Source organism: Ahaetulla prasina, chromosome 12, assembly GCF_028640845.1.
Source record: "Ahaetulla prasina isolate Xishuangbanna chromosome 12, ASM2864084v1, whole genome shotgun sequence".
NCBI lineage: Eukaryota > Metazoa > Chordata > Lepidosauria > Squamata > Colubridae > Ahaetulla > Ahaetulla prasina.
In genome coordinates this window covers 13,534,887-13,550,266 of record NC_080550.1, presented here as the reverse complement: position 1 = coordinate 13,550,266, position 15,380 = coordinate 13,534,887, and the positions used below count along the sequence as shown (strand labels likewise).

The following is a 15,380-nucleotide window of genomic DNA, read 5'->3' as shown; positions in this document are numbered from 1 at the left end:
ACAACAGCGCTGGAAAAAAAAGGTGACCGATGACCTTTTTTTCACACTTACAACTGTTGTGGCACCCCCACGGTCACGCGCTCAAAATTCAGACACTTGGCAACTGACTCATAGTTATGACGGTCCCAGTGATCCCCGTTTGCGACCTTCTGCCAAGCGGAGTCAAGAAGGAAGCCGGATCCACTTAGCGACCGTGTTAATAACTGAACACGTGTAAAAGATTCACTTACCAACTCTGGCAAGGAAGGTTGTCAAACGGGTCAAAACCTGCTCAACCGCGTGCCTAAGAACAGAAATTCTGGGCGCCACTGTCAACATAAGCCGAGGACTACCTGTATTCCCATCATTGCTTTAAAAAAAAAACAACAACCCCAATTTTACGCCGAGTGGCCCAACAGCACCATTCCCAAAGGGAAAAGAAGGAAAGCCGCAGAAATGCTTACTCTATCTTCATGCAGCAATGCCAGCGTCTGGCTGCCTTCCTCGCAGCTCTCCTCATTCTCATCAGGGATGAAGGGACACCATATTATCCTCCGATAGTTGTTCAGAGGAGTCCCATCGGGTCGCTTGATGTTCACCAAGATCTCTTCTCTGATCACCGAAGTTAAGGAAGACCTCCACCGTTCTCCCCTTTACAAAAGCCTCCCGGAAGTTCAATTTTAATAGCAATAGCAATTTGCACTTAGCCTTATATACCGCTTCACAGTGCTTTGCAGCGCTCTCTTAAGCGGTTTGCGGAGTCAGCCTACTGGCCCCCAACAATCTGGATCCTCATTTTACCCACCTCGGAAAGATGGCAAGCACTTTCGTATTTTTCCCACTATATGGGAAATCTACGTGGTCTAGGGATGATGACACCTATCAATCAATAACTATATATAACAGCAAGGTAAGCTCCTCAGCCCTCCTGACCACTCAGCTGCAGTCCACAGCCACTGTGGACTGCAGCTGAGTGCTTCAATTTTTGATGCTGCTTCAATTTTTTACTCTCTCCTTCCCCTTGCTCGACAACAGCAGTCAAGCCAGGCCTCCAAACCTCATATGCCACTGCATGCAAAGCACACATTTAGTCCTTGGCATCCCTGTCCTTTCTTTAAAAAACAAAACTAAGTTGTCGAGGCTGATGGGAAAGATCAGTCAGCGTGGAAATGATCCCACTAGCAATGGAAACTAGCAGACACCTTCAACTTGGTGCCTTCCAATAGGACCCACAGCCCAACCTATTGTGTCTGGAAAGGATCCTATTGGGGGCAGCGCAAGGCGGAGGGGTTGGTGAGATGTAAAAGCCTACTCCAGAAGAATAGCAATAGACTTATATACCGCTTCACAGTGCTTTGACAGCTCTCTCTAAGCTGTTTTACAGACCGCTGCCTCCAACAATTTGGATCCTCATTTTACCCATATCGGAAGGATGGAAGGCTGAGTCAGCCTTGAGCCTGGTGAGATTCAATCTGCCAAACTGCAGGCAGCCAGCAGAAGTAGCCTGCAGTGCCGCATTCTAACCACTGAGCCACTATGGCTCTTAAATGTTTTTCTGGTCTACCTCAGGTATGCTGGAAATAAATGGTACCTGACTGAATGAAAATCTGAGTTTACGTAACACCTTGTCCTCATCTTTTAGCAACAGTAAAAAACCTACTTCCACTTTTAATAGTCCCAAAGAATATTAAACTACCAGCGGTTGACCTAGCAGATTTTATTCAAACTGCAAAATCGTTGGTTTAACTCATTGTGTGAACCTTAAGTCACTGTGGTTTATAAGCAATGGTTCATTCCTTAGAAGTATGTGTGAATTAGGTCATTAAGGATGGGGCAATACCGTAGTTAAAACAAACACAAGTTTATGTGAATAACCAACACATAAAGTTTTCATCACTGTTTTCCAGACTGGGCAGGAAAGCTCCATTTCTCCTTTTAAAAAATAAAAATAAAAATCAACAATTGTCATTATAGCACAACTGAACTTTCCTTTTTATAGCATTCAGTATTTATATTTCTCTGTTTGATAAATGCATCAATTATCTTCGATTTTAGCTAGTTGCAATGTTATAAATGTTATAAATGTGTAAAAGTCACAAACAGAACAGTTAATATTGAGAAAAAGTTTTTAACATAAAGACTAGAATGCAAGAGTGTAATCCGAGCTCTAATTTAGTCAAGATTTCAGATTTTGCAAGCTGAAATCAAAAAGATCAATGCCCAGTTCTGGCTTGCAGAATTAAGTAATGTAATAATGCATTACTGTAGGGTTTTGTTTTTTTAAAAGTTGGCATCGACTGCTTACAACAGTAGCCAGGCTTTGCAAATTGTACCACAGACTAACTATCTACCAATATTATGACCCTTTGCCATCATGGCACGGGTGCTATTCAGCAGGTTCTGGAGAACAGTTAGCGGAAATTTTGAGTAGTTCGGAGAACCAGCAAATACCACCTCTGGCTGGACCCAGTGTGGGGTGGGAATGGAGATTCTGCAATATCCTTTCCCCTGGAGTGGGGAGGGAATGGGGATTTTGCCGTATCCTTTCCCCTGGAGTGGGGTGGGGATAGAGATTTTGCAGTATCCTTCCCCTGCCATGCCCACAAAGCCATGCCATGCCCACAGAACCGGTAGTAAAAAATTTTTTGACTTCCATCACTGCATCATGGTTAACATTGAAGTTAAGATACTGGATTTTTCCATTCTCCATAGACAGACACCAGACAAACAGGTTGCCAGCTTCATCCAGGCAGGCCAGCTGGTTGGAGTTGAGGTGAGCAAAAGCCAGATCTGCCACGCCCCCAGTGAAGCCTTTCAGAAGCGTCCGCTCGGCCGTACTGACACCCAGGACCCGCACCATGGCCGAGCCACTGTTGGCACCTGGGGGGGGGGAGGGAAACACACCTAGTCAAGAGGAGCAGGGGAATGCTAATTCTAATTCTAATGCTAATTCCCTATGACTGTATGACTGTAACTTTGTTGCTGGCAATCCTTATGATTTATACTGATATACTGACCATCATTTGTGTTGTAAATGTTGCACCTTGATGAACGTATCTTTTCTTTTATGTACACTGAGAGCTTATGCACCAAGACAAATTCCTTGTGTGTCCAATCACACTTGGCCAATAAAAAATTCTATTCTATTCTATTCTATTCTATTCTATTCTATTCTATTCTATTCTATTCTATTCTATTCTATTCTAATTCCTCGTTCTAGTGCGGAGATGGAACAAGGTCCAGCACAGGCCACTGGACAAAAGTTGAGTTGCAAAAGAAGCCCAACCTGAAACTTCAGAATTGGACACTGGGAGGATGGGAAGATGTCTCACCTCGAATAGCATAGGCCAGGTAGGCATTTGAGACAGCAATGAGGTTGCCATAGTAATATTTCTGCTCCCAGTCATACCTGGCCACTGGCTGGATTTTAACCTGGCAGGGGGGAAAAAAAAGAAGACAAACAGCTGTAACATTAAAATCAATTCAATACCCATCAAAAGAAAAACCACTAATAAAGACTACCATATATAGGAGGGGTGGGCAACTATGCCTCTTTACAGTCTATGGACTTCAACTCCCAGAATTCCTGAGCCAACCTGGAAACTGGAAGTCCACAGGGCATAAAGGGGTCATTGTTGCCCACCCCTGATCTATGGATGCTCTACGATAAGCAAGCTGTGAAGCTGAGAAGGAGATGGCCGCTGTCTAATCTGTAGAAGAAAAGCTCACAGCCACGTGAAAAAGAAACCGATCAGCAAACAAGCATTACTTTTGAATATTTTAAAATGTTTCTCAGCAATGAAGAGGAATCAGGAATGATACGAAGAAGGAAAGAATGTGGTCTACTGCAGGGTTCTTCAACCTTGGCAACTTTAAGCCTGGAGGATTTTAACTCCTTGATACATTGACTGGCTTTGATCCAAGAGAGATAGATGGATTGGAAGACACTTTAGTTAATGCAGGGAAGATCTGCAGTGCTGGCTGGGGAATTCTGGGAGTTGAAGTCCTCCAGGCTTAAAGTTGCCAAGGTTGGAGACCCCTGGTCTATTGAATATAGACACGTTAGACAACAAATTAACAACCCTTTTGTTCCTTAACGAGACATAAATAATGTCCTGGCAATTCTTGAAATTACAACGGCACACAGACAGATTGACAAGATGGGTAATATAATTGAGCAATTTTAAGGGACTTAGTTAGAACAGACTGACTGATTGGCAGAAATACACATGAAGGTCTACTTAGATTGCCATCATTTATGTAGTATTGCAAAAGATGCATATTTTTTCTCTTATAATACCAGGTTAGGTATGAGCTTGTCGTCAGCAGGTAAGAAGAAAAGAGTGTTATGACCTAATAAGAAGCTGTTTTCTTGTATTTACCTTATTGCTTCCTCTGGCTTTACTGGTGATGCTGGAATCGCTGCTGGCCACTATTTCAACATCTTTAGCAAGAATCACCATACAACTGGAATTATCGTCTCCAGAGAGGCAGCTAAAAGTTGGGGGCAGGGGCAGGCAGTGAAGAGAAAAATGAGTCAGTCTCCGGGACATCAAGAGTGAACTTTTTCTGTGAATTGTTCAAAGAGTCGGGACCATGCTCACCATATACATAGAATCAAGCAGTTGGCATTGCTACTGCGTTGTAGCATTCCCAACAATATATTTTACAGGTCCAGATTGAATACAAACGTTGCCCATCCACGGGCAAAAGAAGAAAATAAACCAGGAACGGCAAGAACAATAACTCAAAGGGCAAAATAAACCAGGAGCAGCAAGCCCCCAATGGACAGTGACTGCTCTTTACAACACAGGTTTCTCCTCTGTTCCTCTAAATCAGCTTTCCCCAACCAGTCTGGTGCCTCTCCAGACATGTTGGACTTCTACTAACAGAGCGCCTCCAATATGGCAGCTGAAGTTCATTTGGAGAAAAGCAGGAGGGAAAATGTAGCATGAAACATCTATAGGTGAGGCACTGTACGAGTGGTGAAATCTGAACCGGTTTAGTACTGGTTCGCTGGCTGCGCATGCGCACCAAATGTGTGGTGCGCGCGCACACAGTGCACGCCAAAAGGAGGCATGGGGTAAGTAGAACAGCGTGCGGTGTGTGTGTGTGTGTGTGAGATCAGCTGTGGCACACAATCTTTTTTTTACTTTTAAAAGCATTTTTTTACAACCTATTCGGCTGAATAGGTTGTTTAAAAAATGTTTTTACCAAAAAAAAAAAAAAAGAAAAGGCTCTGACGATCAGGCAGCTCAGCTGGGATCGTCAGAGCCTTTTTTTTACTTTTAAAAGCATTTTTTAAAAGAAGCTGCAAGCGGGGAAGTGGGTGACTGGGTGGGCATGGGGCCCAGGGATTTTTGCTACTGAACCACCCACCGCCATCGCTACCGGATCAACCAATCTGGTCCGAACCGGGAGCATTTCACCCCTGCGCTGTACTAATTCAACCCACCCCAGAAACCACACACAATTTTACAAAACCTTAATATAAGGCAGCAGGGGTCTCCAACCTTGGCAACTTTAAGACTTGTGGACTTCAACTCTCAGAATTCCAGTTGCCAAGGTTGCAGACCCCTGATATAAAGGATACCAGAATAGAGGGAAACCACATCTCTGTAGGAGAAAACATTTGCTTCTTGAGATTCCAGAGACCACAAATCACACGTATTTTGGCCTTTCGCTTTTGCCTCACCAATTAAGATACCTACATAACTTGCTTGTCTTGCAGGGCTCCGAGAGGAACGGTTTGTGGAACGGACTTAGTGGAGGATGAGCCATCTCCAGCTGCGGTGGGATCTGGCACAAGAAGACCATTCAGGTCACCATTATATGAACTGGATGTTCTCTGGTTTTCATTCACTGACCCTGAAAGGTAGGAAGAATGGGGAAACAGAGAGAGAAAAACCAAGTAATTCATATTTACTTTGTCTTGTCACAGAGTTGTGTATATTTTCAACTAGCCAACCTTTTACTGAAGTACTGTGTACTGCTGACTTATGAAACAGTGTTATTTTTAATAGAGCAAGGCAGATTTTCTATAGCACTTAATTCTATGAGTCTAATTTTGGGCATGGGGAACGAACAGTCTTTCCGTTCTTGCTGGAGTTTTGGGAGGAAGAAATATTGCTTATCTGTTACAAACCATCAATAGACTTGAAAGTATAAACAGTCTACAATCTACCTGCAGAGTATTATACTTCAACGTTAATCTACAACATTACATCAAACATTTCGTTTATGGCCAAATTATTGACTCTTTCTAGAACAGCTTTCCCCAATTTAGGCTTTCTCCAAATGTATGGACTTCAACTTCAGTTCCACTTCATGATTTCCCCAACTTTTCAAGGGCTTCAAATACCCCCACAAGACTTTCAAATGAAGTATATTAAGCTATCTACCGTATTTTTCAGAGCATAAGACGCACCTTTTTCCCCCAAAAAAGAGGGTGAAAATTTGGGTGCATCTTATTACTCCAAATGTAGCCCTGTCCAGCTTTTCAAATGGAGGTTTCGGAGGCTAAAAAAAGCCCCAAACGGAGCTTCAGGAAAAAAGCCCCAAACAGAGCTTCAGGAAAAAAAGCCCCAAAGGGAGCTTCAGAAAAAAAGCCCTAAATGGAGCTTCAGAAAAGAAGTTCCCAAACAAAGCTTCAGAGGCTTTTTTTCTGAAGCTCTGTTTTAGAGGCTTTCAGAGGCAGAAAAAAGTTTGTTCTGAAACGGAATTTCAGAGGCAGTAAAAAAAGTAAAAAAAAGCAAGGCACAGAGCTCACAACCAAGGAACCTGTTGATAAAATTCACCTCTGGGAACAGCTGATTGGGGGTATTCGGAGAGGCCAATCCACCTGCCAATCAGCTTTTTTCTTATTTTCCGCCCCAAAAACTAAGTAGAACTAACTTCTACTCCGAAAAATACGGTATTCACTTTGCTTATATTGAAAGCAATTGACCTAAAACTCTTTTTAAAAAAGCCCTACAATATAAAACCACAGAAATTTTCACACAACACATACATATCAAAACAATTGCCCAAATATTACCATATTGCAGCTTTTATAAAGACAGCTGCACTTGTTATTTATTACCACTCTAAATGTCAAACGGCAAATAAGGTTTGACAAAAGAGGGCAAACACAGAGATGAGCTAATGCATTCACTGTAAGAATTCAAATGATATATTTGTAGTTTATATTTATAGTTTTACACTACAAGCCAGTGGTCAAAATAAATAAATTAAACACACAGGGTTATAGAACAACACAAGCCATTTTCTAGGCTGTTAAGCATGGAAATTGAAATATTTTGAGTACAAATGTACAGAATAGTTTAATTAGGGGACTTTGGCTATCATTATGGGTATGCAGAAATGCTTTCTTTTTAAAAAATGGCTTTTTAAAAAAGTACAAATATCTAATTATTGGATTATTATTAAAACCAATAATTCAGATCAAATAAGCATTAATCATGCATAAAATCTCTACACTGAATTAGTAACTTTGCATGAACCCTTAAATTTGGGTGTGTGGAAAAGTCCTTGGAGGAATCAAGTTGTATGAACAGCTAAACAGGTTGGAGAGACAGCTAAATGGATTCAGTTAGCACCAAACAAGAACAAGAAGGCAGATGGACGATTGATTAACTTTAAATTTAGTGGAAAAAAGGGTCTTTAGATAGTCTGCCTATGTTTTAACTGCTGTGGAATTCTGGGAGTTGAAGCCCACATCTGTTAACATAACATAATAATAGAGTTGCACGGGACCTTGGAGGTCTTCTAGTCCAACCCCCTGCCGAGGCAGGAAACCCTACACCATTTCAGACAAATGGCTATCCAACATTTTCTTAAAAATTTCCAGTGTTGGAGCATTCACAACTTCTGCAGGCAAGTTAAAAGAGGCAAGGTCAAAATACGCTGATTTAAAGGATTGGTTAAACTAAAAAAAGCCAATGTTAAGGAAAATAGAGCAGAAAATATGGATTACATAAGCAAACAGAGGTATATACCTATGTAGGTATGTAGCATATCTATATATGTGTTATGTATATGCACACTTTTGAGAGCTGGCAACAGAATTTCATTTTTAATTGTTTGCCAACAGGGGAAAAAATGACAATAAAGGTTATCTTAATCTATCAAAGAAATCTGAACACGGGGCCAGAATCTGAAAATAATATTTAACACAGCACAGTACTTAAACAAAATGGTTTGGTTGAGATCTGCAAACGTGGGACTGATTGGGGTAGATTGTAAGGGTGACATCAAAATATAATTTTATGCCATTTATATATTTATGTATTTAAATTATATTGCATCTTATCCTATAACTATTGCATTTTACCCTACTCTTATTTTAAATTGTTTGTAATAAGATTTTATTGGTGATATGTGTTTGCACCTTGTGCTTTGATATGGCCTGTAGGCTAATCAAAGCTATCATTCTAAACTGTATTTTATTCCAAATTCATTTTAAATCGTATTCTATTCCAATTCCATTTTAAATTGTATTTTATCCAATTCCATTTTAAATTGTATTTTATCAGATTTTAGTAATAATTTGTGTCTGGAACTCTGCACTTTAATATGGCCCAACGGGCTAATCATTAAAGTAGAAAAAAAAATCACACCAAAGAAATCTGAACACAGAATGCTGTATGCTGTACAGTGCTAGGTATGGAAGATTTTTTTTAAAAAAAGCAAGTAAAATATTGACGCTTTTTTAAAATTTATATTATTGTGATACACAATCTGACAAACACACAACTATCTCCTATTTTTAAACATTTCTTAGTGGTCTTCTTTCGCTTTTATACCTCCCCCCACATTTCTCCTTTATTATTTTATTTTCTTTTTCATCCCATTTTCTTGATTTACATTAAATTATCTCATACTAACAGCTTCACTTTTCTACTTTCTTATATTATCTATTGTTTACATATTGTACGATTCTAATTTCTCCCCTTTATTTTGTTCCTTTATTTCTAATCTTAAGCCATTCCTACCATTTGTTCAATACAATGCAATGCAATGCAATGCAATGCAATACAATACATTGATGCTTTTTAATTAGAACTGCAGAAAAAAAAATTGCTACCAACCTGCCTTCCATTGAGGATCTGTATACTGCACGAATCAAGAAGAGGGCCGTGAAAATATTTACAGATCCCTCACATCCAGGACACAAACTGTTTCAATTCCTACCCTCAAAACGACGCTATAGAGCACTGCACACCAGAACAACTAGACACAAGAACAGTTTTTTCCCCGAACACCACCACTCTGCTAAACAAATAATTCCTTCAACACTGTCAGACTATTTACTGAATCTGCACTACTATTAATCTTCTCATCGTTCCCATCACCAATCTCTTTCCACTTATGACTGTATGACTGTAACTTTGTTGCTGGCAATCCTTATGATTTATATTGATATATTGACCATCAATTGTGTTGTAAATGTCGTACCTTGATGAACGTATCTTTTCTTTTATGTACACTGAGAGCATATGCACCAAGACAAATTCCTTGTGTGTCCAATCACACTTGGCCAATAAAAATTCTATTCTATTCTATTCTGCCTCCATTTTTTAAATCAAAACCTTAGAAGCTCTGGAATTTACCCCCCCCTTCCTTGGGTTTAGTTGAGTGGGAATGATTTCCCCACCAATTTTGTACCGGAGAGCAAACGGTCCATTTACTCCCATTACCCACTTCGGATAGGACTGAGTCCCAGAGCTCCTCCAAGAGGATTTGCTCCCAAGGGAAAGGCAGCGGATGCTTACAACCCCGAGTGCAAAAAACTCTCTGCCTCCGCCTGCCCGCCACCCGGGGCCCTTCGGACGGGGCAATGGCGAGGAGGGAAGGGCAGCTTCTCTCCCACTTCGCTCTTTCCGGCCAGCGCCACCTCATCAGGCGCGGCGCGGCCGGCTTTGCCGGGAGGGAAGGAGGAAGGAAGGAAGGAAGGAAGGAATTCCAAGCCGGGCACTCGCGCTGCCTTCCAGCCCCGAAGCCAAGCGGCTCCGAAGCATCACAGACCCCGCCCGAGAAACCCCCCCCCACCCCCGGCCGCGTCTCACCGCCGGGCCGATCCAGCTTCAGGATGTCGCGCAGGTGTTGAGTCGCGTCCTCGATATCGATGCTCGCGGAGGCCATCGGGCCCCGCCAAGGCCGAAGCCGCCGCCGCCGCCGCCGCCGCCGCCGCCTCTCACGCCCGCCTGCCGCCCAGACAGGCCGAGCCCGACTCGCCGCCCCCACTTCCGCTTCCGGTCCGGCCGGCCTCCTCTTCCCGTCGGAAACCCGCATGCCGGCGCCGCGGGTTCCGCCCAGCGTCTCTACGCTGGATTGGGAAACGTTTCAAGGGGTTGGGTAGGGGGAAGAAAAGAAAAAAAAAAAAGCGGGCGAAAGGGGAGCGCGGCGTCCTTCGTTATCTGCCCTGACATAGCTGGGCTTTTTCTTGAGCTTCCTCTCGGCGAAGGAGCCGTGCTATGATTGCAGGGAGGCGTCTAGTTCAAAGAATAGGACGGCGGTCGAAAGCCGCCTCGTCCTCTCTGATGGCGGACACGCCTTTGAGTGGCATCAAACGAAAAATATATAGATTTTCCCCGGATAGGGGGAAGAAGCGCCCGTGCGTATATCTCTATACGGCCTCATACAAAGATACGAACACATCCCGCCTTCACCAGTGACACGTTAATGCCTTCAGAGCAACCCGTCGGTTGAGGCTTTCAGTTATACATTGAATGCTCAATAAGCAAGCACGGTTGATTCTTGAGGGGTCCTTGGTGCTTCTCTTTTTTATTTATTTATTTAGTCAATCACATATAAGATAACAGGTAAAAGTATAAACATAATTTGGATACATGAAAAGAGACAGTTGATTCTTGAGGGGTCCTTGGTGCTTCTCTTATTTATTTATTTATTTAGTCAATCACATATAAGATAACGGGTAAAAGTATAAACATAATTTGGATACATGAAAAGAGTAAGTAAAAAAAAAAGGAATGGTAGGATAGGGATGGTAGGCACGCGGGTGCACTTATGCACGCCCCTTACAGACCTCTTAGGAATGGGGTGAGGTCAACAGTAGACAGTTTAACTTGAGCTTGGTTGTTTTCTTGCAGAGGCTTCATTATCCAAACCAGGTGACATCATCAGTGCTAGTAGTCACTACTACTACTACTATTACTACTACTACTAGCACTGATGATGTCACCTGGTTTGGATAATGAAGCCTCTGCAAGAAAACAACCAAGCTCAAGAGAGCACCAAGGACCCCTCGTTTCAATCCTCAGCTACCCATGTTCCCCGAGTACAGGGAACTGTAGACAAGTAACAGTGATCCTTAATTTCTAAATATGCACAGGGCTGCTAGGTAAGGAGTCTCTGGAAGTCCTGCTGCTAAGCAGCCATCTCGGCGATGTGCTAGCTCCTCTCATTAAACACTCTAGAAAATATTTTGTATTTTCCTTCTGCATAGAGGGAAAAAAACAACCCATGTAAATTCTATTTTTATAGGTAGCCCTCTACTCACAAGTTCGTTTAGTGACCGTTCAAAGTTACAACAGCACTGAAAAAAGTGCATTATGGCCATTTTTCTCACGACCATTGCAGCATCCTCATGGTCATGTGACCAAAATTCAGATGCTTGACAATGGATTCATATTCATATCCATCTGGATATGAATCCAGATGACCGCAGTGTCCTGGGGTCATCTTTGGTGACCTTCTGATAAGCAGTCAATGGGGAAACCAGATTCACATAACAAGCATGTTAGTAATTTAACAACAGGGATTCACTTAACTCGTAGAAAAGTCATAAAATGGGGCAAAATTCACTTAATGTTTCACTTAAACGTTGGGCTCAATTGTGGTTGTAAGTTGAGGACTACTTGTATTTGATCATTTGATAATACAACGAATTACCAACAATAATGGTAATATTTGATCATCTTTTTGCAAACCCAAAGCCTGTAGAAATGATACAAAAATAAGAGAAACGTCTGCATGCTATACTTATATCCAGTTTCCTCCATCAAAAGGTAGAACAACTTTGCTGAAGAGCTAAAGACTGCTCCAGCAAACAAGTCTATATTAGGTATTGATAGGCAAGACTGAGAAACTTTCTGCACCACAGTTCTCCGTTTGTTCTTATAGAAAAAAATAACTGTCAATCAAGTCTTTGCAACAAATACAGGAACGGCTTTTTTTTAACAGTAAATGTTTCTTCAAGAACTCTGTGAAATATTGAAAGCTGACCACCTCATTCATTTCTCGGTGGCTTGTGGCTTGCATAAAAACTGGGAACATATGGTTGCGTTGGAATCAGTCTAGAATGGTGATACACCCTGTGGTGGAAAATTATAGTATAATTCAGTGTAGGACTGTATAATATCTGACCATAACATCCTAATTAGGACACATTATGGGCACCTGGCTCTCTGGAGAAGGCTCAATTGCTTGGAAAGATGGAAGGAAAACAGGACAATCGGCAGAAGGTGGATAGACTCGGCTTCAGGGATAATGGAGGCGCCTTTGGAAGAGTTGAAGGACCAAGTAGGGAGATTGTTTCAATTGTAGTAGTGCACTATTACAGCACCAAAAGGATCATAAGCCAAATTACTGTACATTGTTCAAGATATGAAACATGTAAGAAGTGCTAAAATTACCTCTTTATTATACATCACAACATATGTAACATAGAAATGGCAGAAAACTGAGGAAACGTGTTTTACTTGAAATAGGTTTTTTTTTACTAAGCTATATATTGCTTACAGAAATATAAAGAATTGTTTCTTCGACAGGCAAAGCACCAAAATTCAAAGAGGATAATTTGAAAGATAATTTAAAATTTTTATTTTAGAATGATTATCTCTCGCTGGATATCTGGCCACCTTTTCATGGTCATCGGTTCACTATAGTTAGACAGCAACAGAATCCCTACCTTCATTTTCATTTGTTTCTTAAATTTCTAAGCTTAGTCTTACAAGCTTGTTAAAGAATCTTTATTAGTACATTTGCCACAGGTACAGTCTTAAACAAGCCAAGATTACACATCCCATAACGGAATAGGTAGATAACCTTACTCCACAAAACTTCAGCATATTTATTGGTAAAATTAGTGATGCTCTGTAAACCAAGCTTCACAATATTAAAGTTTGCTTTCTTTACTATGTACACATCAAGTATTTCTTAAGCAGTGTGGAAACGTAGCAGTTCTTGAATACATTTTGTGTCTGGCAACTGATGCCAAATTGAATATTATACTAGCAAAGTTTTAGAGCACTTTTGTATCAAAATGAAAAACGAGAAGGAATGCTAGAGTTTATGACTTACATACGAGGGTCATGAAAACGTGTTTCTTGCCCAAAATATAACAAAAAATAGATATAACATGCCTAGTAGGCCATAAAATACAGTAGATGGGTTGTGAGCGTGGCGATTCACATCTACACAGACCTGATCTACCCATGTCCCAACAGCATATCCCTTTTGTTTTTATAGAAAGAACACTGTTTATTTAATCAGCAGTTCAATAGCCTTAATCTATTTACATGTCTTCGGTATTCCCAAACCAAATATTTTGTTACTCTTTCTTGCAGTAACTAATGTCTTTAGGATATTTTTTTGCCCTTCCAGCATCCAATTTTAATTCAAAAATAGTTCAGATGAACTTTCTTTCCTGCAACTTGAACCAGGGAAGAACGCAGCCGGTTCTTGCCTCCCAACGAAAACCTTAGCTTCACTTAGGGAAGAGACAGTTGTCTAATCGAATGCCGTCTGCTAATACTGGAAGCCGAAGTAGCGTGTGGAAAAACAGTCATTCCCTCCTTATGGGTGACAAAAGGCATTCATTTGCTTAACTAAAAAGAATAACGCCTCTTTAGTCAAAATGTGTTCCTATGAATACGCATTCAAGGGATTTTTCTAAGGCATTTTGTTTATGTATGGCTATTACATACTGCTTCATTAAGGCATATACCTATTCAACCATAACATGATACCACGAAATCCTTCGAAACATTCACTAGCCATATTGAATAAGATGATGCTGAGCTACCAAAATCAGCCGCAAACGTAAAACTTTTCTTCATAAAAAGAAGCTTCCTGTCATCAGCTTTGAACGCTAGTGTTGGAAACAAATTCTATCAACAATAGTTTTCAACTAAACCTATACGTAGGTACTGAGAAACTAACTTTTAAGATCCATTGCCTCAGACTGATCAATTGTGATCCTCGCAATGAAGCAGCTACACTCATCATCTTTTAACGACCCCATAATCCTTTGCGGTGGGGGAGTCTGGGCAACTGAATGGAGCTAGCAGAGTGTTTAATGGCCAGATGCCCTTCCTGTCACCAATGCAGAGCTTTGTTCAGCAGATATATTCTCATTGAATTCTCAGCCTCCCGGTTGTGAGGCGAGAGCTCTACCTCTAGGCCACTGCACCACACAATGAAGCATATATATACTTAGGAGACTCCAGAGATTCAGTAGCTTTAAATTGTGACAAGCTTCAAAATGCATTCCTCTTTTTTTTTAAAAAAAAACTATACAGTCAGTGTGTACAACTGTAATTTCTTAACAGGCCCGGGCCTAAATTATTGAATTTCTGCTTAGTTCTTCCAAAATTGAACATCAATAATTAAGAACTGCATACTTTTTTTTTTTTGCTATTCATGACCATGTGGAACTAGACTGTGTTAACCTGACTTCCAGCCCAGCTTTAAACTTAAGTTTCAAAAATATAAAAATTGTCTTGGAATGGCATAAGGCCTATGAATTCAAGATTGCCCAGCTCACATTAAATACCCGGATGAACAATCTGGCCACTTTGAAGGTACATTACTTTTCTGTAACTTTTATCAGCTTTGCAGCAAATGGTACTTCAAAATGTTTTCAAATACTGACCCAATTTAACCATTAAAATGGCGCTACGGGGGCCACCTCGCTGTGGTTTATTGCAACCAGGATATAGCTGACACTCAAGGTATCAAAATAAGCAACAGACAAGATGGAATGGGATGTAGTACTCTACCGATCTGGACCGAGTTAACATCTTGTTTTGAAACTGGTGCCCTGAAAATGCTAAATGCAATAATGACTCAGCTTTTGAATATCAAAAGCAGGATATCAAGATGACCGGAAAAGGATAATGTGGAGAAATTAGCCTGAAAATAAGCACATGCGCATTGTCGGTCTGCACAGTCTTTTATGTATATCTGCATAATAGAACAGGGAAAAAATTGACTTGAGGTTCAGTATTATAAACTTGCTGAATGTGTAGTTAATATAAATCCACATTCTGATTTTCAAGGAGAGGCAAGATTTCCCATTTCAGGTTTGAAGCCATTATCCATCCACGTAAGCTTCCAAACAAAAGCAAATAGGAGCACAAAGCATACGTGGAAATCTT

At 41.0% G+C, this 15,380-nt stretch overlaps 1 protein-coding gene across 1 annotated transcript in view; it reads right to left on the bottom strand.

Moving 5' to 3' along the window:
• EDC4 (enhancer of mRNA decapping 4) overlaps positions 1-10,211 on the bottom strand; it is a 46,817-nt gene extending 36,606 nt beyond the window's left edge. The window contains exons 1-6 of the mRNA XM_058155057.1: positions 10,047-10,211; positions 5,691-5,847; positions 4,362-4,473; positions 3,312-3,411; positions 2,670-2,859; positions 444-591 (exon numbers count right to left, since the gene is read on the bottom strand). Coding sequence (XP_058011040.1) covers positions 444-591; positions 2,670-2,859; positions 3,312-3,411; positions 4,362-4,473; positions 5,691-5,847; positions 10,047-10,122 — 783 coding nt within the window. The 5' untranslated portion in view covers positions 10,123-10,211. The remainder of the gene's footprint in view (positions 1-443; positions 592-2,669; positions 2,860-3,311; positions 3,412-4,361; positions 4,474-5,690; positions 5,848-10,046) is intronic.
• Between the last annotated feature and the right edge of the window lie 5,169 nt (positions 10,212-15,380).